This window comes from Silurus meridionalis, chromosome 11 (genome assembly GCF_014805685.1).
Source record: "Silurus meridionalis isolate SWU-2019-XX chromosome 11, ASM1480568v1, whole genome shotgun sequence".
Classification (NCBI taxonomy): Eukaryota; Metazoa; Chordata; class Actinopteri; order Siluriformes; family Siluridae; genus Silurus; species Silurus meridionalis.
The window spans coordinates 7,800,001-7,825,567 of NC_060894.1; the positions used below are offsets into that span (position 1 = coordinate 7,800,001).

General features: G+C 38.4%; 1 protein-coding gene and 1 long non-coding RNA gene across 3 annotated transcripts in view; one reads left to right on the plus strand and one right to left on the minus strand.

Annotated features, from left to right (window-relative positions):
- Positions 1–25,567, minus strand: part of nf1b (neurofibromin 1b) — an 81,654-nt gene that overhangs the window by 27,289 nt on the left and 28,798 nt on the right. For both annotated transcript variants that reach the window (XM_046860614.1, XM_046860615.1), the window contains exons 29-35: positions 23,544–23,679; positions 23,308–23,370; positions 22,466–22,624; positions 20,917–21,014; positions 18,864–19,010; positions 15,607–15,753; positions 14,592–14,702 (exon numbers count right to left, since the gene is read on the minus strand). In XM_046860614.1, the coding sequence (XP_046716570.1) occupies positions 14,592–14,702; positions 15,607–15,753; positions 18,864–19,010; positions 20,917–21,014; positions 22,466–22,624; positions 23,308–23,370; positions 23,544–23,679 (861 nt within the window). The remainder of the gene's footprint in view (positions 1–14,591; positions 14,703–15,606; positions 15,754–18,863; positions 19,011–20,916; positions 21,015–22,465; positions 22,625–23,307; positions 23,371–23,543; positions 23,680–25,567) is intronic.
- LOC124393151 lies at positions 4,786–11,518 on the plus strand. The gene is made up of 3 exons (XR_006927289.1): positions 4,786–6,632; positions 8,205–9,729; positions 11,114–11,518. It is a non-coding gene; the product is annotated as an uncharacterized LOC124393151 (long non-coding RNA).

Consider the following 25,567-nt stretch of genomic DNA (forward strand, 5'->3'; position numbering starts at 1 on the left):
TGCCGTCGCATCATCCAGGTGGATGCTGCACATTGGTGGTGGTTGAGGAGAATCCCCCCTTTCATATGTAAAGCGCTTTGAGTGCTGCAGAAAAGCGCTATATAAATGTAATGAATTATTATTATTATTATTACTGTGACAAATAATGTCTCTATATATACCCCTTTGTTTTAGTCTAGTCTTCGCAAAGTAAGTTGTAGAGTTTAACTGCGATTACCGAGCAGTTTTGTTCTCGATTAACGGCTCAGCATTGTAGCTGGGTTTGTTAGCATGCTAGTGCAGGTTTTTACTAATGAGTCTGCTACCCTGTTCCCCTCCTTCTTGAAGGAAAAGAAGGCCAGATCTCACAAGCAGCTCTAGCCTGAGGTCAACCTGGTGACCCCAGCAGCTGATCTCATTGAAGTAGCTGACATGACAGTAGCCTACTTCATGCCCCTGCACAAAGCCAATGAGAGGGCTTTCAAAGCCATGTTCTTGCCGGGGTTGACAGAGCAGTCCCCCAAGCCTTGCTCATGCCAGAATTCCACGAGGGCACTCCTCAGACAGGGCCACTTTTTTCAGTCCTGTCAATCAAGGGCCCATTAGGAGCCCCCTACATTCAAGCTCATGTTAAAAGCCTAGAAGCAAGCCAGTCATGTTCCATTCAGTGGCCATGAGAGGGGCCTTCCAGTCATGCTCCAGCCAGAGGCTGACAAAGCGACGACCCAAGGCCAATCAATGCCCCCAAAAGGTCAATGAGACTGTCTCTCGACAAGGCACCCTTCCAAGACCTGCCCATGCCTGAGGTCGACTAGGCGGTCTCCCAAGACCTATTCATGGGTGTCCTTTGCCCATGACCTTCCCATGCTAGCGGGCAACAGCACAAAATACCTCCCTGACTTGGCCACGATAGAGGGCAAGAAGAGTCCTCCCTTCACTACCTGCATACTCTATGAAGTGACAGAACGGTGACATTCCTCAAAATGCCCACGCCTTCCAGAAGAGTTCCAGCAACCTGGTCCCAGCAAGTGTGTCCCAGTTCCCAACAAAACCAAAGCCTGCCCCCAGAACCTGGTACCAGTGTTGGACTTTTGGTCCACATGGGATTTGTAAATTGCCCAACCTTTGCCTGCATCAAGTTTTTCACTCTGCTTGCTGATTTTTATTTATTTTTTTTACATCCTATAATAACAATGTCTAAAAACAACAGATGGTAGAACCACATCTCATTATTTTAATAACGAGAAATCTGCATGCTTTTTAAACATTTTCTTACTTTCCATACATTTACCAATATAAAACCTTGTAAATAACTTGAATAACCTTCATAAGCTTAAAATAATGTCCGTAATTCCTATAAATGGTCTGTCAGCAGGTCACTGTGGCCATGAACACAGAATGATAATATTTCTATTCATCTGCATTATTACACCTCAACGAGTTAAAGGTACTTATTTGGCTGTTGTATTGTAATAAAGATATGGCTCTTTGATTCCAAGCAAGAGCTACACACACTCACACTCATACAAGCCCAGAAAGGACTGGTTTAGTAAGCAGAGGATGTGGCACTGCTGGGCTGCACCAAAAAGCTCTTAAAGAATTCGGCTTTTCTGGAAGAACAGCCATCAGGAGACAAAGCACCAATAAAAAGCCATTCAAAACTTCCGTCCCGGGTTGTTCCTTTCTTTACTACACACATTCACCCTCACATTTCCTTTCCTTTACCTGCCTGCATGCACATAAATGTGAGGAGACTACAAATAACCTGTACGGTATAACAGTGCATAAACATTATGTTTGTTCTGTTCTATTTAAACAAACGTGAGTTTTGCTACTTGAAAGGGATTTCCAATTCAAATTGATGCACTTATTTTCTGTACCTGTATGTACAATGCGACTACAACGAAGCTGCGGGTTAATAAATGGAACTGAGAATCTTTGCTGAAACCTTGATTCTACTCGGTTAAAAGATACTGAATAATTTTCTATTATGGCAGCTCTGTGAGTAGGACTGTCTGGAAGGCCAATGACAGGCAAATACAACTTGGCTCATTCTAATAAAGTATAATGTCTGCAGTAACTCAAGTGTATTTTGATTTGTCGACTATAATCAGATAATAACTTCATGTTAACTAAGGCTTTTTGTGAAAGGTTAGATGTTAGCTGCATGCACAGTAAACAAATGAACCTCAATCATGTTCAGGGAATAGAGATTGAAACAAATAAATGAGGGGTGTTGTGGGAGGATCTTAAAGTAGAAACTATGAAGTCAGCAATTCCACCTACTCTCTACCAGCATGCGAGCAGGGGCAACTCTGCACTTCTCTTTCATTCTGCAACGCCCACCTTCTACTCCTGTACCACTCTTCCAAACACACACACACATTTTCCGCCCCACTGACAGCACGAGTTTGGACTCTGTAGTTGCTGCATTGGATCGGTGCATTTGCTCGCACATACTCTCACTGCACCACTGGAATAATCTTATATAAGACAAGACAGGAACAAAATAACAGCTGCAGCTGATAGACTCGTAAAAGGAGGACAAACAGGGGAAAGGAAAGCATCCGGAGGGGCAAAGAAATGACAGGCTAGAGATGAAGAGAAGGTGAGTGATACACAATGCAGTAGTGTGTAACCCAGATAAGACCTCTTGGAGCGATGCATCATCAATAACTTTGTGGGTCTGCAATCTAACATGCAAAACCAATATCTTTTCCTAAAAATTTTTCCTGATCATGCTTTTAGACAGCTTACTACAGCAGGGATCAGTTCTCCAGCAATAAACAACATTTGCTTTGAAGCAGTTCCTTTGACCAGTTATATTGTATATATTCACTCATTATATTGGCAACCCCGAAATGAAAGCATATGCAGTACTAAGAGAATAAGTGATGCTGCAGTGCAACCCACACATCCAGCATCAATCACTGTGAGCTCAATTTGTCTTTGTATGGTTAATAGAGGCAAATTTTCCCAGTTTGCTGCAAGTCGGTCACTAGCGTATCTACTGGAGCATGTCCCAGAATGCATCTAGTACAACCACTAGTGCTTACCCTGGCTGCACTTTCATAAACGCTCACTAAAGAACAAGTAAGCTTTCGGGAAGGAGCGAGTTTAATTACAAAATCACTAAAACATAAGTAAGTATGCATTTGACTGGGGTGGGTGGCAGTCAAGATTTGATCAAGAACCAACATTGCTGGGCATTTGAAGAATCCAGCATCTAGTGAAGAGAAAAAACCCTATATAATATGGCAAATAATTGCACTAAACTTTGCGCCCAAAACCACAAACTTGGTTACTAGTGCCCCAGATAATCTACAGCAGGTATGCAAAGTCACAGTTTAGGTAGTTTACTCCACTAGATTTTGCCAGCTCTGTAGTATTTGTAACCATTCACAACTCAAAAGAAATCCGTCCATCAGGATGGCTGCTGAAAATGTCTCGAAGAGGCAGATTGTGAAATTATGCAGAAGTTGCCCAATCTACAATGTATACCAACAATTCACTGTCTCCTACAGGTGTGCACTGAATATGCGCAACGCCGTTCCGCTGTCCAGCCCAGTGCTGCTACTGCTGCTGCTGCTTTTGACCGGGTGCATCAATGCAGCATGTCCCTCGGCATGTTCCTGCAAGGAAAGCAATAGAGAGGTGGACTGCTCCTGGAAAGGACTGAGGACCCTACCCAGTGGCTTCCAGGTCAACATCCACTCTCTTAATTTGTCCCACAATCGTGTGGCTGACCTTGACAATGTCTTGGCCCCGTTCACCCACCTCCGAACCCTGGACGTCTCTCACAACCGTCTTTCCCGCATGCCTGCCTTGTTGCCCCGCTCACTGTGGGAGATTTACGCCACGGGCAACCGCATCCGGCTTCTGGAAAAGAACGACACAGCCTACCACTGGAACCTGCGTCTTCTGGATTTGTCTGCAAACAGGCTGGAGCGTGTTGTGTTCATCAACAATACGCTCCCCAGCCTGCAGGCGCTCAACCTTAGCTGCAACAAGTTCTGGACGGTGCCCACTAACTTGCCCCGTAACTTGGAGATGGTGGATCTGTCACACAACACATTGGTACAGATCCTGCCTGGGTCTCTAGACCGGCTGCCCAGGTTGTCACAATTCTACCTGCATGCCAATCGCTTTTCCACAGTGTGTGAAGGTGCCTTCGAGCAACTTCATGGATTAAGACTCATCACGCTAGGAGACAACCCTTGGGCCTGTGATGACCACTCAAACATTGAGTATCTGCTAGACTGGACCAGGCATGCATCGGCCCGTGTGCTGGGTTGCCCGTGTCACACATGGTCAATCTGTGGAGATGCTCATCTTGGAAGGGTGACATCAGGATGGTACTTTGCCTCCTACACACTTGCACCACGTGGTGAAGTGGGATGGGATTTCAATCGTCTCCTATCTGGAGGAACCAACCACCACAGGTCTGAAGAAATGCTCCCTGACACTCAGTACACCAGGAATGCTCCAAAACTCTTCAGTCACCCAGATGACAACAAGGAGTCAGTCAGTCACGGTTTTCTTTTGACCTCCGCTACAGAAAGTCTTTCTGCGACAAGCCCACATATCTTGACAAATGCGCCCGTTAATGAGGAGCTCCTCACTACCGAAGGAGTCTCCACTTCAAGCACACGGAGGACAACCACTCTTCGCACCAGGAGTGTCAGGAGAACCAATCAGAAGATTGGCAGAAATGCAGGCCCAGAAATCAGACCTTGGTTTAAATTCACTGTCTCGCTAAACATGCTCTTTCTGACAACTACTTACCACATAATTTGAGACAAAAAACATACCTGTTCAACAGTGCATTTTTAATAATATGCCCTGTAACTGCTCCTAAGTCCTACAAATTAAACATTTGTACATTATTTATTTGAAATATAAAAAGTTAATTGCGGGTAAGCACAAAAGCAATCATGCACTAAAACCCAGTAAAAAAAACAGGAAATTCTCAATTTTGCACATAGGATTAGTGTAAGGTTTAACCCATGTAGGGAAAAACTGACCTTCATTAACACGTCGAGCAAATTCTGCGCCAAACAGAAAACCGATTGTAAAATTGCGAAATGTGAGGATAGGTTAACGTTTGTGACAGAAGCAGTGTGATTTCTGAATTAAACCTTAACTCATATCGAAAGTAAACGCAATTTCATTTCCTCCTTCATCAATCTGCTGCAGTCATGTCACTGACATGTAATCAGTGTTCAATCAAGGCATTGAGGTTGTAATTAAGGAAAAGTACAGGGGTATAACAATGTACAATTGTCCTTGTAGGGGGGGGGGTGCAATGGTTTTTATCCTGAACTCTTACAAAAGCAAATAAGTAAAGGTTTTTGCTTTTCAGTGTTGGACACTGTATATGCATTTCAAACTATTCCCAGTGTTGATTATCTACCTTGCATTGAATCTTCTCCATATTTACGCTTCAACATATTTACACAAATAAAACAAAAACACAGTTTCTAACTAGAAGTTTGGTTATCCGAGAATGGACTTGATGCACTTCGCTGGCACAGCTGCTCTGAATGTATAGTTTATGACGATTAAATGCAGTTTATTTTTAAATCTGTCTGCTTATTCACAAAACAAACCACTTTTCTTCCTAATGGGCGTGTGACCCGAAAAGGACACCGCAGATTTACGTCAAAAAACAAAAACCAGGCCCTGGATTTAAAAGTAAAATCTTTAGTCTTCATATCTAGCAGTTCCAATTTCCACAGAAACACCAGCAGGGGAGGAAGCAAGCTTAGTACTTCTGATGAGCAAATCTTCACATTACCATAAAAGACAGGGATAAACCAGCTTTCTGGATAAGAAATAAGTAACTTAAATAACATACCCTGCCGAGTGGCCAGAGTTCAAATGTTACATCAATGTTACCAAGAAAATCTGCGCACCACCTAAGGACAATTTTTCTAGGATCTTCATTCGGATTATGCAAAGCCCCTGCATGTACTTCACACCTCAGTGGTAGCAGGAGCTTTCAAGAGAAACAACGAACACTCGCCTAAATGAATAGCATCTGTGTCTTTGCTGTGAAATGTAGAAAAAAACCCAATATATTAAGTTGGAAAGCATTCAAAATTAAATCAATCATATATATTTGCTACACAAATAGTCTGTCTTTATAATAGCATGCACATCAGCCCATTCTATTATTTCATTGCTTTTATTTCAGATCCCATGCTAGCAATTGCTACTAACTACCAATTTCCTGGCATTAAATTCCTTTAAACTTTACCATTTGCAGTCCTCCCAGCATACAGGTGTTTCAGAGATGGTAAAAGCATGCAATATCGATATTTCCATGTAAAGTTCATTGATTTTTCAGTGGCCAAAACGTAAAGCACGATTGCGTGTCATATAATTAAAGATAAATCTAAAGAAGGTTAGAAATATATAGTTTATTTTTCGCTGACACCCCGCCGCCAAATTGCTGAAATGCAAAACAAAAACAAAGCTTTAATCAAATGAAACTCTGCTCCGGCTCAGCTACTTAAGTGCAAATGTGTCACGTCATGTGTCGTGATGTCAGAAAGAGAATAAAAATGCCACGCAACAACACGGGCAACACACAGCAGGAGACGCACTGTCGGCTTTCATTTGCCTTTATTTCTTCAACTGCTGCATCACAGGTGGGTGATCTATTGTATATCCTACTGTCATACTTTACAGCCTTAGAACTTCCAGATCCTAAAGTATTACCTTACTGTCAATAGGTTTCAACAAAAGATAGATCCGGATGTTAAAAAGACGCACTTCCATTTCGTTTCATTAAAAAGAAAACTGTTCGTCGATAGAGATTTTAAGAGCAATAAATAAGATAGAAACTAATCTGTATATAGTAATAGGACACACACTTTAGTTACATACGATCATTTGAATTTGAGAACTTGAGTGCGATCTGTGAGTGCAGAATTCAGAATACAAATAAAACAATGCAAACAGTAACGTTTAATTTCATTTGAATTGAATTACAGCTCATTGACCAAAATACCAATACATGTGCCTTTTTCTATGTCTTCTTTAAATGTCGAATTCGGTAGTTTGTTTTTAAAAAAAAGCTTTATAATTAACCTTTGTTTTTTCTTTAAATGCCCTTTAAATAACGTAGCCAAAAAGTATGCAAACGTTCATTTCTAAATGTTAAGTAAAATGCTTTTGAAACTAATTTAGAGAACCATTACAAGTACGTTATTCCAGAAAATGTGTTTTATATTAGTGCTTAAACTTTACTAAAACAGAACAAAAATTGCTGAATTATCGGTGACCCAAAACGACCATTTCTAGCCGTCTCTTGATGAAAAGTAGCAGCGCTGTGGTGTCTAAAGAGGCTGGAGATACTTGTACACGATCCAGGACACATCACAAAAGAGAACTTTTAAAAACCTTCTTGTTAGGTTTAGGTTGTTTTTTTTTTTTTTGTCAAGTTAAAATAAAAAAATGTCATTTTTAAAAGACCATATCTGGAATATTTTTTAGTTTTCTGTGTTAAATTGGCAGTGTCTTTAGAAATTTTTTTTTCCAAGGATCTCAATAACCAAGACAAAAACGGGTTTTAGGTTAATTGCCATTATAAGTCTTTGTGAGAGCAACTGATCCAATCCAAAGCACCACCAATTCACCCACATTTTACACAGAGGTTGTTTTTACACCCTGAACTGTAGATCAAAAGTTGCTTGATAAAATGAAGTTTTGTGAAGAATTTTTTGTGCAAATGTTCTAAAAAGCTTTCAAGCTATACCGCTATATTGTTTAATAACCAATCAATTTAATCATTAATAACCCCTGTGAGAAAGTGGCCTCCTCCTCATCACAAGTGTTTCATTCTTCTTGAAAATAGCTAACAAGTCCAACTATATACAACTTTTTAAGAAAAACCAATGCTAGTTTTGAAGCAATTTGATACAATAATTTCCCAGTATGTACTTCTGTATAAAAATAACTACATCCACCTAACAATATTTAGCGGGAAAATAAATAAACGTATCAAAATTATTTTTACTACAAATAACCAAGTTAACTAAGAGGGGAAATGGCTGAATACACTCATCGTGTCAATTCCTTTCATGTCCCATTATGAATGTTAAAAACACCCCTCTGTCCATTCACAAAGGTGGAAAATGAGGTTACAGTCAGGGCCATAAACAGAATCAGAATTTCTCCACAATTCGTTATAAATGCTAAGTGTGTGTTTCATTCTCCAGGTCTGAAGGAACAACGCGATGGGTCTCAGCACCGCCACGTTTTTATTGCTTTTGCCGATAATGTGCAGCATTTTTGGAGGAGTTGAAATGGCCGCAAACAACACCAACACCACCACCCAGTCTTCTGCTGCCACCACCATCTCCACCATCAAGCCAGGAGTCACCACTGTTAGCGGCGGCTCTTCCAACATGCAGGGGGGCTCTCAAACAGGCTCGGGATGGGGCTTGGCATCAGGATACAGCGCAACCACCAACGGTGCTCGATCCACCTTCTTCCCTACCATAAGTGGAAACGTCCTGCACCTTTTTACTCTGTCAGTCTTCTTCATCATGGCTTTGCTGATGAATTAGCGGACGCAGAAACCTGCTCTCTTTCATGCCGACTCAGCAATTAATCAACGCTCCGTGACCCTCGGATCCACTCATAAGAATCTAGTAGACCGGGTTGATGGATTTTTCCGCTTCTTTCTAAATGATTCATACACTAATATTGTATAGGCTATAAATATAGATAGAGATCACCTATTTTTCTGTAAGGGGAAAATTAAGTTTTTTCTTTGACATGCTGCTTGTATTTATATGATATTAACACTTTTCGCACGCCGTAACTGTAAAACATGCCGGCACCAGGAACCTACTGTTCTCTCGAAAACAAAACCAACCAATATTTCTTGTCTGCTTACGGGCTGTAAAAAAAAAATCTAAAGAACTTTCTATAGCGCATTGTTAAAAAACATTAACGGGTAAACAGCACTTATAAAAGACTACTGCCATGATGTAAACTGATGCAATTGTTTGTAAAGTTGCTCACGATTAAAAGCTTTCTGTACAATTATCCAAGTGAAAATCTCCTTATTTCCAAAAGAGTGTTAACACATATACCAAAGTTTATATTCTTAATATACATTTACCAAACTTGAAAAGTTAAAGGTGTACAAATATGACTTTGTCTTGAAGAAAGTTAAAGTAGCTAAAACACCAGAAGGGGGCAGAAGAGCTCCAGCTAGAGGAGAAGGAAACATCCTGCCCACTTCTCATCCACATAGCACATGATTTCTTTCCTTGCTTTTTGGAACAGAGCTAATTCTTGTTTTGATTTGAGTCTAAACATAACTTTCTAGTTAAATTCAATCAAATAAAATGGTACAAAAAACACAAAATTTTAACAATGAATGGCTGAATGACTACATTAAGGATTTTTTAAGTACTCACAAACAAAAACACAATGTGGGACACTTTTTATGCAGATATTAATATAAAAACTGTTTTAATGTATATAGCTATTTTTTTTTTTTTTCGATCAATTTAACAACAAAAAAAAATGACTCCAATGAGCTTCATGCACCCCTCCCCATCTCCAAAAAACAAAACAAAACAAAAACAAAACTCTACTCAAATGAAAGTGCCAACGTTCAAAGCAAAGTGTCTGACGTCCGAGTAAAGTGACGTCACTCTGGCTATAAAGTGCTGGAAGGCAGAGCGCACACAACTGCAACCAGCACATCTTTTGTATTTCTTGTAAAAGGTGAGCAACTCAAATTATACAACCTCGCAATACTGAAAAGAAACCGATGAAATGTTGCATTTTTAACGTTTTACTTACAGATTTGCTAAATTCTGAATTATGTGTAACTAGTGATTATTGTGGTTAGAATTAGATTTGTTGCGCTTGTCATTTACGGGTTTTAATTTAACAAATGGGGGAAGAAACTGCGGAAATGCAAGTAGTTCTGTGAACGGCACCTGACCTGACTTTGGTATCTGTGTAGATAAAAAAATTAGCTGGTTCTAAGGAAAAATATAATAGTCAAACAATACAATTTAATTGATTCATTTATTTTACCAAATAAATAAATAAATAAAATAAAAAACAAGTACAAAACTCTGTTACTCTGAAATTTCGAGCCACTCGTGGCTTTTCTCGTGAACTATCGGATTTTTCGCGAGTTACCCTTAGCCCAGTTCCAAATGAAAAGTCGTGAACTATTGAGGTATAGTATTTAGATACAATCACTTAATTTTAAACATATATGCAATAAGGTCTCGGGTACAATTACACTAATACAGGTAAAGTTTGTGGAAGTTTGTGGTGTTTTAAAGCCAAAAAGATCTGAATACTAGTTCTTTGCATTCTCATTATAAAAAAAAAAAAAAAAAAAAAGGATATTTTAAATTCAGTTGTATTTTTTTTGTGGAAACTTTTACTTTGCTAAAAATGTATGTGAAATATCTAACTTTTTTAACTCCACTGCATTTCAGGAACCTAACAAAATCGTGTTAACCTTTCGCGAGAGCACGAGTATAATCCCACAAAATTAAAGGTCCAATCAAAAGCAAGTATTTTTGTACTTATAATAATATTTAAGCTTTTAGTTTTATTGGCGCACAGAAATACGTGTATTTCATCCACTGCTTTTTGAGTATCACTGCAGTTCTCTCAGTATTGGGCCACGTTCTATACTCCATGTATTCCCCTAGCTACAGTTCCTTCCAGAGAATGTGGATACAACTATACACTAAACCAAAAAAATAAAATTAAAAAAACAGGAAAAAAAAGGAAGAAAAACATCCTTTTATCGATTTCAGCGAGAAAAAAAAAAGTCAAATGGATAAAAGTAGAGCTTCCTGCCTGGAAAAAAGTGATTGTATCAGTAAATGTTTTAGTTGCAGACTTGGAGGTTAACTTTTAAATTGAATTATATAATAAGCTTAAATGAAATAAAAAAATTTAATCTTTTTTCTTTTTTTCCCAATCTTTCCTTCCTTTTTTGGTTTATCTCATTGTTTTTCTCATACAGTGCACACTGTTAGCACGAGAAAAAAAAAGAATTGAACTAAAAAAAAAAATAAAAGCGCAAAGTGTTACCCAATACTGATACGATTCAGTGGCGTTTTATTTTATTCTACAGGCTCGAACGAACAGCAAGATGAGGCTCAGCGTGGTCTTCTTGGCCATAATGTGCAGCATGGTGGGACTGTGCCTTTCAACTACATCATCTCCATCCAGCTCCACCAGCAATTCCCAATCAAACTCATACCAGTATGGGTCCGGAACAGCTGCTGGTGGATCCTATGCACGTGCAACCACCACGAGCATGGCGCCTCACTCTATCTTCACCTCTTCAGGTGGAAACCTTCTGCTCTTTCTCTCCATGTCCTTTGTCCTCTTCATTCCACTGCTGATGAAGTAGTGGCTTGGATACAATCCGTCTATCTTTTACTCCAGCTCACAAAATAATGAAATTCTCCAAGTCCATCAGGTCACCAACTAAGTATCGAATAAGCAAGTTGGTGGATGGATCTTCTTTTTTTTTTTTTTTAAAACAACATATAATGTTACCCGCTTATCTCTTCTTTCTTCCGCTGCAGGAATGTGCTTTTCTATGCTTTTGTAGGTAAACAATCTCTTCATTTTGAAAGTGCAAGTAAATGTAAACATAAGTTTAAAAAAATTATTCATCTCGTCACCAAAAGGATGGGATCCAGTAGAACGTTCTACAGCACATCGCTAGTCAACCAAACGACCAACAAAAATGCAGCACATTCAAAAGAACCTTGTAAAATGTCGGTCTTGATCTAAATGTTTACATGCAATTATGAAGATAGAAATTCCAGAAAAATGTATCTTGTATGTATAATTTCCTTTATGTTTAAGGTTCATGTATAACTGAAGAGTAGTGTAATGCAGCACCAGGTGATTCAGGACAATGTATTAAGTCCATTTGTAGAAATGAAAAATGGCATGTTAAATTTACAGATGAAAAATAATCCTTCTCTGGATCCTTTCCATTTTTTTTTGTTTGTTTCATTTTATTTTTAACTATTTTCTGTAACTGATATGCAATCTGAGCATGAAATAAATAGCATTTTAACTCCGAAACTCACTGTCCGGACATTCCTTTGCATCAGTATAACCTGTTTAGTCCAAAATCTTCAGTTTAGTTTTATTTAAGATCTCACACATGGAGAGCTTGAATTTTGAACAGCATATTTACAAAAAAAAAAAAAAAAAAAACAATTCAAATACAATTTTTATTTTAATTACATAAAAAAAAAAAGAAATCGTTTTGTTTTGTTTAAAAAATTCCATACTTTTCCAGACTTAAATATGCAGACATTCCTAAAGATTTTTAAGACCACATTTAACCTGATATCTTAAGTTTGTAATCTAGAGCACTTTTGTATGTGGCTCTGGATAAGGGCGTCTGCTAAACGCCATAAATGTTAAATATTTTAAATAACGAGTTAAAATTCCAACTTTAACTAAAATCTCTGATGTTTTCCTCTTGTTTGAATATGCGTTTAAAAAAAAGTATATACTTCCCTATAGTGAATACAATTGAAAACGCTGTTTTCGATGACGCATTGCTGCAACGTTCCAAAGAGCCGGAAAGTAAATAAACGGCAGGAGGAAATAAAGCCTTGCGTTTAGCTCCGGCGCAGTACAGAGACGTAACAGTTTTTCGACGTTTCTGTGTGAATGAGCAACTTTTGGGAAATGACTGAGAAAATAAAAAAAAATAAAAAAAAGAGTGGACACGAAGCATTTTTAGACCACAAAAAAACCTTTTTTAAATGTACAGGTATGATGGAGATACATCACGACGACCCCATCGTAAGTCAAAAATGGTACTATGACTGTGACAGTCTTTACTGCTTTATGCTGATTAATAATTTTCATTTTCTGCTCTATACTAATGGCTTTCCTCTTCTTTTTTTTTTTTTTTTTATACAAACAGGAGACATACTTGGGCGCTTAAAAGACACGCTTTTATCACTAAAATAGCTGTTTGAAACAGGAAAAAAATACACACTCAGACAACTTTACTCCGTTGACCGCTAGCAAGAGTGGGGCATCTCACAGAGTGAGAGATACGCTCATCTTAGCTGCACATCCGACGTATCGTACATCGTACGCTGCTGCCTGTGCCTTTTGCGTGAAATTTTAAATATTTGTACAATTTTGTCGTATCGTTATCGTAAGATCGGAAAGTCGAACTATCGTAACTCTGGGACCATCTATATCCAGATTAGTGTAGACATAGCTTTTGTATTATCACAAACATTTTTACAAATTCTTTTTTTTTTTTCTTAAAAAATCAGACAATGTGATTTTCGGGATTTTTTTTCTAATTTTTTCTCTCATAGTTGAAGTGTACCTATGATGAAAATTACAGGCCTCTCTCATCTTTTTAAGTGGGAGAACTTGCATACATAAATACATACATACACACATTATATATATATATATATATATATATATATATATATATATATATATATATATATATATATATATATATATATACAGTGGAACCCACTTATCTCGACCTCGGTTAACTCGCCAACCCTATTAAGTCGACGTTTTTGAAGTGGAACCGCCAAATTCTCGGTTTGTCTTAGCATTTTTTATCGGTTATGTCGATTCTTTTATGCCGCCAAATCCTAATATCTCGAGCACAAGGGGGGCAAATTTGCCACTTAACGTCGGTTATGTCAGGAATCCCCCTGCCATGCCCCCTTCGGCGGCGGCATTCCCCGAAGCACCCTGCTTCTTCTCCCGTGTGCTCCTCGTAGTCATGCTGATCACACACACCTGACTCTCATTCACTCACTCATCCCATCTCCTATTTAAGCCCCTCACCTCCACACACTCGCGGTCCGTTATTGTTTGTGCATGATCGTATGTGTTGGTTCATGGCGGTCTGTGTAATCGCGTATACGTATCCCTCTACGTACCCTTCTTCTCGGACTCCGCATTCTCTCAACGGCACCCCGGATTACCCCGATCCTGCTGTTTTCCATGTTCACGCTGTCTGCACCACGTTTATCCGTTGCGGCCCAGCGCTGCGCTTTCCATAGCGCGGATCCGTGAATTCTCTACACAAACTGTCTCTGCTTTCACAGAAGTTCGTGGACCACGCTCCCGGAGCGCACCACTGGATATAACTGATTCGCTACAAGTATTGCTGGATTATCTCCTGAGTATTCTCAATAAACTTTGTTTGTGTTTACTTCGGCTTCCGCCTCCTTATCCGCATTACAGGTTATCTCGCTCCGCATGACCAATCAAACAAATCGCGGCAACGCTGTTGTGTAAAAAACCTCCAAAAACACGTGCATGCACATTCTCATTTAATAACGCACATCATGTACATAAAGAAATTTCAAGCACGTTAATATATTGCCGCCATATTGGTTTTCGTTTATCTCGATCATCGGTTATCTCGACGCTTTTTGGCGTCCCCTAGGCCGGCGACATAATCGGGTTCCACTGTATATGATAATACATTCGTTAAGAATATATATCACACATATTCCTACACACAAACACACACACACACACAGCACCATTGTTGCTCAATTAAGACTTTAAATAACTCTTACCTGCGGGTGATGTAATAGAAAACCGGGTTGCCGTTCTTGGATGTTCCAGCCTGGTAAAAAATGTTGAGGGTTTTCAGAGCTTTGAACTCTTCTTTTTCGTGGACCTGGTGTCTGATGAGTAACAAAAAAAAAAAAAAATCGTTCTTTCTTACCACACAATCTGTGTAAAGCAGCTTCGGGACAATGTTGATTGTTAAAATCGCCATACAAATGAAAATTTATTGAATAGAAAAATTCGATATTAACCACTTTTATATTCATTATTACTAAGTGTAATAATTTTTGTGCCATTCATGTGAATCCAGTCTAGCAAAATGGTCCCTTTAAAGACATATTTTGTTTATTTTTTTTAGTGCACAAAGTTAGTAGAGGAGGACTACTGATTATTTTATTTATAATTATATAATCCCTTAAAAAAATATTGGAACAGCAAAGCCAGTCTTTTTGTTTTCATTGTACAGTAAAGACACTAGGGTTTAAAATCAAAAGAATGAGCAAACAACATGAAATCTTTACAAGTCTGAACCTTCCCATTTCTTGAGAAATCAAAAATATCGGAAACTAACGGTCGCAAAAGCGGTGAAACTGTGGATCAGGGTGGTGGTACTAGCCAAGATTTTAGGCTTTTCGTGGCTGCTTCTAGAACAAGCTTTATTGTACCTCACAATAATAGCAGCAGAATAAATACATACGTTTATAGAAACATTCTGTCAGTGAAAGTATCCAGTCTTAATAAGAAAAACCTAATCATGCAACAAGTCAATGATCCAAAACACTTTTGCCAACACAATAAATCACTTCACCAGAAGGTTTAAGAATAGCTTATTGAGGATTGAGCCCGAAGGAACTGAAGGGAGAAACTCCTGAAAGCCTGCATCATACATTAAAACCCCATCATGCTTTTGTGCAGCAAAACATAAACACATCCAAGCGAAAGATCAACATGTAAGTGAACAGTGGGATGTTAAATAAGATCATTAGTCCAGCTTCTGTGTTAAGGTCTGTGCTTCATTACCTGGTCATGAACTCTTCAAACTTGGAGCTGGTGAGGTTCAGGCTGGACCAGTGTGTATCAGCTACCGGCTTGTGTTCAGGAGGTCCGAGGTAGGCCAGGAGAGTCGCCATCTTGTCAAACGGACGCCGACCCACTGCTTTATGATCCCTGAAAATGTACATTACTTGTAAGCAAGGCTTTTTTAGGCTGATTTATTGTGTATAACCAGCAAACAAACTAAACAAGGACGATGGACCGTCCATTTATCAGTGTAATTATCCAGCTCAAACTATATACATCACAAAATTGAGTACACCCCTCACATTTCAGCAACCATATTAGTATATCAGTGTGTGTGTGTGTGTGTGTGTGTGTGTGTGTGTGTGTATACACACGCACATAATATAAACACTTTTTCACACAGGGCCATGTAGTCTTGGCTTTTGTTTTTTCTCAATGATAAAAACCTTCATTTAAAAAGTGCATGTTGTGTTCCGTTGTGTTATCTTTTATTAATATTTAAATTAGTTTGATGATCTGAAACATTAAAGTGTGACAAACATGCAAAAAAAAAAAAGAAATCAGGAAGGGGGCAAACACTTTTTCACACCACTGTATATATGTTATTTTTGATTTACTTTATTTGTAAATGTAAATTTTTTTAAATGTGTTTACAGTGCCTCTTAATGTCTGCATCAGAACGCATCATAGAGTAGTCACTCTACTCGACTTACGACCGGTCTACGTCGTAAGTTGGGGGTCTACCTGTATTTATTTATTATATATATACACTCACTCACTCACTCACTCACTCACTCACTCACTCACTCACCACTCACCCACTCACCCACTCACCCACTCACCCACTCACCCACTCACCCACTCACCCACTCCTGCTGTTAAAAGTAAAATTTAGAGTATTTCATCAAGTGATGAATTTTAGCATCAACTCCTACTGGTCAGTCTGGAATTATTAGCAAAAACATTTAAGATATGTTAATTGGAATAATTAAAAAATATCCAGAAAAATGATTTGTGCTACAAACTATCACAATATTTATAGTCACACTGCTTGGCCCTGTTTACAACCCTACAGCTAAAAAAGATTCAGTAACAAATATACTCAGGATTTATACAATATAAATAAAACAAATAATATCATACATTATCAGCTTTATAGACAATCAGGCAAAACTATATAAATGGAATTGTAATTATTATTGTATTAAAAGGTAAAATCCATATTTGTTCTCTAACAAACTCTACTTTTTATGTTGCTTGAGGCAAGTCTGTTTTCACTCCTTTATTGCTTTACTGCAGGTCTTTACTTCCCATAAATTAGTTTATCACTGATTTATCTGTATATGTATGACATGTTAGCAAATGCATAACAAATAGAGTTATGATAAATAAGTGCTTTCACTGGATTAAAGGTGTACAGAGGGAGCGTTTCTACTCTTTAGAGCTCCTCTCTAGAAGTTGTTTTCACGGAGGCTTGTGAGCCACCAGGATTTGCATGCCGAGGCGTTTTCCACAGACCTTCTTTGCTTTGTTCTGTGCTACAAAAATAGGATGCATTTGAAAGTTGTAAATTTTCAGCAAATGACCTGAGAGTTGCCTTCCTTTACTGTGAACCCTCATCGTTCTCTTTTTCCTCTCTCACTCTCTCGTTCTCTCTTTGTCTGTTTTTCCTCAGTCACTCCTAAAAACACCATAATATAATGATAATCCTTGATGATGACTTATATGTACCGTAATTTCCGGACTATAAAGCGCATATATAAGCCGCACCCACTGAATTTTACAAATATTATTTTTTTTAACATAAATAAGCCGCACCTGTCTATAAGCCGCAGGTGTCTACACTAATGTACTTTACACAGGCTTTAACGAAAGACACGTTACACACGGTGTAACGGGTGAAATATGTTGCGCTTCCTTTAGGAGCATAGCTGTATTTTGGGAATAGCATGCCACTGCATTTTTCCGCTATTACTGCATGTGTGCAAGACGAGGATTATGTCCTTATTATTTTCTGATGCTCATTTCTAAGTTTCTTTGACTAACCCGTAACGCTGTTGCCAAGAAAAATAAAGAAGCACGAGTTTTGGAAACCTGTCTGTGCTTATATGATTTCTGTTGCAACTGCAGTTAGTAAGCTCTCCCTTCACCCAGACTCAACGCGTTACAACGGCTTGTATCTAAACAGTAGCCGACCAAGAAAGTCATTGTTCACTGTCTTCTCCTTCCTTTCACAACAGTTTCTCTCCGGAGTTTTTCTTTTGGCATCGTCGTGCGTTTAAAAAAAAGTTTTTTCTCCCGATGCAGTGCAGCTCAGAACACAGGTGAGGTGCGTTTTTTTCGTTTCCGTTCGGAAATTTTATTGGTCTAATGTTATGTCGCTCAGTTTTTTGGCTTATAGCTCGTGAAACCGGGAAAAACCCAGGAAAAATCCATAAATTAGCCGCTTCGTTGTTTAAGCCGTGGGGTTCAAAACGTAGGAAAAAAGTAGCAGCTTATATTCTGGAAAATACGGTAAGTTGTATTACACGTGGAACACTGCTGGCCATTACGTGCCCTACAGACTGCTTTATACCATATGACCTGTCGATAATAAAAACACCATTTTTTTCCCATCTTAAAAAAGTTAAGGTGATACTCTGATACACTCGACCTTTTCAGTCATATGTGGGTTTTCCCCACAAACTTTGGAGGTACACAATTGTATTGGGACCATTGACAACGCTACTGTACTCTATGTTGATTTTTCATATTTTGTTTCTCTCTCTCTCTCTCTCTCTCTCTCTCTCTCTCTCTCTATATATATATATATATATATATATATATATATATATTATATATAAAATTACATGCTCTAAAAGCAATTCATCCAAATATCTGAAAATTATTCAGCAAATATCTAAATGTAGTAAAGTGAGTAAAGTAAATGCTGCATAGTGATTGCTTTTAAATAATAATAATAAAAAACTCTTGAAATTAATTAGAAAAACACAGATAAGACATAGGATGTGAAATAACATTTGTTTATCTTGCGAAAGCGAATATGATTAACAAATACTGACACACAAAAAAAAAAGCCCTTAATTGGAGCTCTGGGCTTTTGTTTATCGTCTATGCTGATGCTGCGTTTGCATTCACATTTACATCCGTGCTTGTGTGAGACAACTCCCAAAAGCCCAAGCTGAAATCATAAGGCATGAGCTCAAAAACACCTTCACGCTAAACTACCCCTGTCCAGATGTGAGCATGTGAGGCACCTGTTGCTGGAGAGGTACTGGCCGATCTTCTCCTGGTTGTTCCAAAGCAGCCGGTGCAGAGCCAGTACGTTTCCGTCACTGATAAACGAGAGGCTGTGGTTCACCGAGTCACTGGCGGGACAATCGGATGCAATGTCCAGAAAAAATCTGAAACACACACACACACACACACACACACACACATATATATATATTGGTGGGGATAAGGTCCATCGATTCACATTGGTGCATCATCAGAAAAGTTAGCTATGCACAGATATTAAAACGTATCGTGATGCGTTTTTAACATATTTGCATCTGTAAAAAATGTTTTATTTATATACAATTATTAGTAGGTGCGCTACACTTATAGTATTTATAACCGGACCGCTAATTTGTGACCGGTATTTTATATGTAGATTGATTTCTCCTCGCTTAACCGTTTCTCAGCATCACCGCTGCTACGTGAATATGACGTATCACAACACTACGGAGACCAAGGCGTGTCCTGAGAGTCACATAGAATACAGATTATCATGGCAAAGGTAGAACTACATCATGCTGGAGACAAAACAGGAAAACTATGTCTGGATTTATTTAAACTGTTTTCTTTTCTTTTTGCACTACAAAGGCCTTATTAAATGGGCCATGCTTTAGAAGTCAGAAGGCACTTTAATATATTTATGATTCGCTGTCTCTCTGAACCAAAGTAACAAATGCGTACTATCTGTACCATATTAAATTGCATAGCGTCATGTTGCATCGTATTGCATTGAACTGCATTGTGTTGAATCAAATCGAAACTGTATCCGTAGCTGCTTTATATGTATCTTAAATGTAACGCATCATTGGCTATGCATCAAGATGGGAATTGCTTGGGCCTTGGTTATGGAGATGCACATCCCTAATATATATATATATATATATATATATATATATATATATATATATATATATATATATATATATATATATATATATATATATCACACCATGAAGTTATGGGAAAGAGTAGTGGAAGCCAGCCATGAGGAAGTCAGTTGTGTCAGAGAAGTATGTGAGGGTGGTGCAGGAAATGTATGAGACTGGGTTAAGGTGGAGGTTGGACTGCATCAAGGATCGGCGCTGAGCCCTTTCCTGTTTGCAGTGGTGATGGACAGGCTGATGGATGAGACAGGACTCTCTGTTGACTGGATAATGTGTGTGGATGATATTGTGATTAGTGATGAGAGCAGGGAGCAGTTGAAAAATATCCTGGAGAGGAGGAGGTACACGCTGGAGAGAAGGGGAATGAAAGACAGTAGGAGTAAGACAGTACGTGTGTGAATGAGAGGGAGGGCAGTGGAGTGGTGCGGTTGCAGGGAGAAGAGGTGGTAAAGGTGGACGAGTTCAGGTACCTGGGGTCAACAGTGCAAAGTAATGGAGAGTGTGTTAGAGAAGTGAAGAAAAGAGTGCAGGCAGGGTGGAGTGGGTGGAGAAGGTGCAGGCAGGAGTGATTTGTGATAGAAGGGTATCTGCAAGAGTGAAAGGGAAAGTTTATAGGACTGTGGTGAGACCTGCGATGTTGTATGGATTAGAGACAGTGACATTGAGTAAAAGACAGTAAGTGGAGCTGGAGGTAACAGAGCTGAAAATGCTGAGATTTTCATTGGGAGTGACGACGATGGACAGGATTACAAACGAGTTTATTAGAGGGACAGCAAACGTGTTAGGTTTTGGAGACAAAGTGAGAGAGGCCCAATTGAGATGGTTTGAACATGTGCAGAGAAAGGATATATATAAAATGGGGTATTTCGGTAGAAGAATGCTGAGGATGGAGCTGCCAGGAAGGAGGAAAAGAGGAAGACCAAGAAGGAGGTTTATGGATGTGGTGAGGGAAGACATGCAGGCAGTTGGTGTGAAAGAAGCAGATGTTGAGGACAGGGGTGTATGGAGACGGATGATCTGCTGTGGCGACCCCTAACAGGAGCAGCCAAAATAAGAAAAAAATAAAATAAACACCAGTATTCGGTATTAACCGGTATACCGCCCAGCACTAATATCGGCTACATATGTCGAGCAAGTGCTGCCGTACTTTCTGGCTAAATCAAAGTTGCTCTTCACGTAGTCGTTAAAAGGCCTCATGTGTTCCTCCTTCGTGAACAGCACATGGTTGGCGATGCTCTGCAGAATCTGCACACAAAGACAGGAAACAGAGACGCACTATAAGAACACAGCTAAACATTAGAACCTTTAGTGTTAAACAGTCTTCTTTAATTTCTCTCTATGGTAGGGGTGGGCGCTACATCGGTATGAACGTCACTACTGCTAATATGTTTTGCTATGATATGGATTTTGCTGTAATGTGCATACTGTTACATATTCATGAATAAAAAATTTTTCATTAATATTGTTTTAATCAATTTGGTACTTTTTAAAACTCTTAAGACTCCTAAAGACGATACAGAGCCGAGGCTGAAAGTTTAACTTTTTGTCCTCTACTGCAGTGGTCCCCAACCCCCGGGCTTGGTACCGGGCCACACAGAGAGAATACATAACTTACATTATTTCCGTTTTATTTATTATCTGATTCTAAAAGATGTTTTATTTTGGTAAATGTCCGGATTCTCTCTGCCACATCTGTCTATGATGCATGTCAAAATTCTCGCCTCGGTCACACGTCTTACCTCCATCCGCTACCTTCTTAAAGGCGCTGCTCCGGCCAGTAACACATAATACATTACCGCTAAATTCAAACACCCAAGCTAGCAAAATAAACAAACAACAACACAGTGGATTCACGATTATTATTATATTTAGAAAATATCAGGTTTTATGCTGGTTGTATCATTTCATTTTTTGTATTTATAACCCCACCCCATTAATCCGGTCCGTACAGCTAAAAAAGGTTGGGGACCACTGCTCTACTGTGTTCAACTCCTTACTACAAAGGCATTAGTATTCGAACACAGAGCACATTAATAACAGTCCAAACAGACCAAAACAGTCTACAACCACACACGATGCAAATTGCATGGTATTTTTTGTTGGTCAATGTTGAAGATTTGGAACCCAAACCAGTTCCATACTCTCTGTAGTCTCACATAGCGAATGACGTTACCAATTCTAACTGTGGAGAAAGAAAGTTTGCAGATTTTACAACGAAATCAGTAACACTGCATTTTTCTAGTTATACAAGTTTAAAAAATATATTTTGCCTGGAATTTAACTGAAGTCTACAAAAACTTTATTTCCATTTTTTTTTTCTTATCAAAATATAATAACGATATCATTTGGAAAATATCGCGATTATGAATTTTAGCTCATATCACCCACCCCTACGCTATGGTTATACAACCATTTAAGTCATTTTAAATAAATCAGCAAATCTACACCCTATATGTACAATTATGTAGATTTTGAACAAGTCTAGAAATAAGCATAAGGTAATAGAAAAAAAAATGTAATATGAAGAGAACAATAAAAAGACCAATCGTTGTTGATGGTAATCTTTTACAGCAAACTGCAACATCATATGTTAACCCTGTGATCGTGACATAAAGGTCACCTGTTCAGATGTTTAATTCCATCACTAAATCAAAATTCTTCCCGACAGATCTGTCTGCTGAAAAAGGTCTTCATACCTTGGACATGAGTTTGAGTCCCCGCTCTATTCTCAGAGGAGGCTTCTTATCCAGGATCCCTGCTTCGTACGGGGAAACGATGGCTGGGTTGATAAAGCGCAGGAACATGGCGCTCCCCACGGCACCGATGCTGTTCTGAGGGAAACGCTGACTCACGACCTGACACGTGGGAGAAATCAGACACGAGAAAATATTTTAACGAACAAAATAATACCCAATTTGGACCCCACACAAGCAGAGTGTCAATGAGATAAACATATAGCATCTATAGAAGTTGTGATAGATGTGATAGATAGATGTGATAGATAGATGTGATAGATAGATAGATAGATAGATAGATAGATAGATAGATAGATAGATAGATAGATAGATAGATAGATAGATAGATAGATAGATAGATAGATAGATAGATAGACAGATAGACAGACAGACAGACAGACAGACAGACAGACAGACAGACAGGAAAGTAAACCTTATTGTTTATTTCATATCTGTATTTAATTTTATTTGTAATAAATGAATCATTAATAAAACAACAGAAGCAATAACTTTGAAAGTTTTTTCCAGAATAGTTAGTTGGTTAGTTCATTAAGCAAGCAAGATGGTTAAAATCTTCTGGTTACGTAGGTAGAAGCTTTCCTTATTAGTAGGGGCCAGAAAGCAAGAGGAAATAGCAGTGCTAGCAAAAAGAGTGCTACCAGAACAGGATCATCAGTCAGTAAAAAGACTACATAATGCCAGTGAAAACAGGTGTGCCGATGCAAATAGAGCCTTTGAGAAAGCACTCTGCGTTAAGGCTTCAGCATGCCTCAGCAGTAAAGGAGTGATCTCACAGAACTTACTGATTTTTTATTTTCCTTTTTCTCTTTAACTGTGGCTTTATTCAGTAGAGAGTAGCAAGTAGCCTACGGGATACAAACAAAACAAAAACAAAACACCACAACCAAAGGTCACAGCTAACACACACCAACATCCAGCACACAAACACGTCAAGGAAATGTCTGAGATAAGCCTCACAACACACTGTACATGACAGTGGAGACTACACACTGTGAGATGAGACAGGTAGGGGGTTCACCTGGAACAGGCAGTGACACACACTCCTCAGCTGCGGTGGGAATTCACTCGAGGAGTTGATGATGGCCAGGAAGAAGCGGTTCGTCATGGTCAGCAGGTTGCGCTGGTTTTCTTCCAACACTTCGCTGTGATCCAGTCTACGGAAAAGGAAATCGCAAAACATACCACGTGTTAACAACAGAAAAAGTATACAATTATACGACACACAAGATGTATCACAATATACACAGGTGTGCTTCCAATCTGCCAGCAATACAACAGTAAAGTATTATAAGTAAAATAATTTTTTTTTTTTTAAAGAAAAAAGTATACAAAAAAAAAAAACAATTAAAAACCTTTTTATTGAAAAGAAATCACTATACATGTTACAGCCTTAGATGCAGTTATCTTACAAATACAACATTAGTTGCAATTTGGATTAATCATCTGTTAAACAGAAAAACAACCTCAAAATGGCAAAGTCTTCCATATAGTTAGTTGGGTGCAAAAATTTGGCTCTCATTTTGTTAATTACTGCATTGAGAGATGTTAATATTAACTACTTAAATGTATTAAAACCCCAATTCCCAAAAAAAGTTGGAAGACTGTGTGAAAATCAAAATAAAAGCAGAACGCAGTGATTTCCAAATATCATAAACCTGAGTTTTATTCCCAATAGAACATAGAAAACATATCAAAAGTGAAAACTGAGGAAATGTACCAGTTTAAGAAAAATATAAGGTTCATTTCGAATTTAATGCTTGGTTTTGGAAACCATAGACACAATGTCCTCCGTACTAATGAGGAGAGGGACTATCTGGCTTGTTATCAGCACTCAGTTAAAACAGCCACATCTCCGACGATATGGGAGTGTGTTAATGCCTGTGAAATGGGAAGCTTGGACATTTGGAAAGGCTTCATCAATGCTGAATGGTAAATAGAGGTTTTAGAGCAACAAATGCTTTCATTCAGAATATCTTCTTTTTCCGTGAAGGCTTTAAGACCTTTCACCATTTGAAAACATTTGCATTATAAAACACAAAAATATAACAAAGGACACCAGAACTTTTGAGCTGCTACAATCCTACAATGTATCAGACACATATGGGACAACATTCCCCTCCTAAAACTTGAGCAACTGGTCTCCTCAGTTCCCAGATGTATACAGAGAGAAGACATGATGCTACACAGCTCTAAACATGGCCATGTCCCAACTTTTTAAAAACCTTTTGCAGCAATCAAATTCAAAGTAACCTCATTTTTTCCGTAAAATTGTACATTTCCTCTGTTTCCACATTTGATATGGTTTCTACGTTCTAATGCGAACAACAAATGGGTTAATAAGTTAAGCAAATCATAGCATTCTGTTTTTATTTACATTTTACTATGTCCCAACTTTTATGGAATTGGGTTTATAGATGTAACAGCGTTAACATCATACACGTCTACAAACTCAGAGGGGGTTTACACGCTACAGGATTTCCACCTCAGTACTGCCACCTGCTGCTCTTCACCTCCTACTTTTTAAAACTCGTTAAAAATTCTGAAAATGGCATACCAATGTCATGAACTTCGGCTCATAACTGTGGAAGTATTTCTTTGCCACTCAAAAGTGGATCAAAATTGTATTCTACAATATTGTATCGACATCTTTGATGGCATTTAGTGTTAGAAATCATGCAAGATATACAAGAGGATATATACCGGACCTGTGAAAAGTTTGGAAACACAATCTTTAATGTTTTTTGAAACACTTGCATGTTAGTTTTTTGTTTATATACGTAGAACAAACTATGTAACAGGGCAAAAATACACCAAAAAAAAAAGACTTGAATTTCTGGAGGAAAGTTCAACAGATTACAACTTTGACATTTTTGACTCTAACAGAATGTAAGAAAATGGTACCAGAACTGTGGATCACAAGGTCAGAAAGAAGTATTCAATTAGTGAAGACTTGTGGCACGTTTTACATGAGACATGGCAAAACATTTCTGATGAATTGACATCTGTACATTTATATATTTGTCTCATGCAATTAAATAGCCT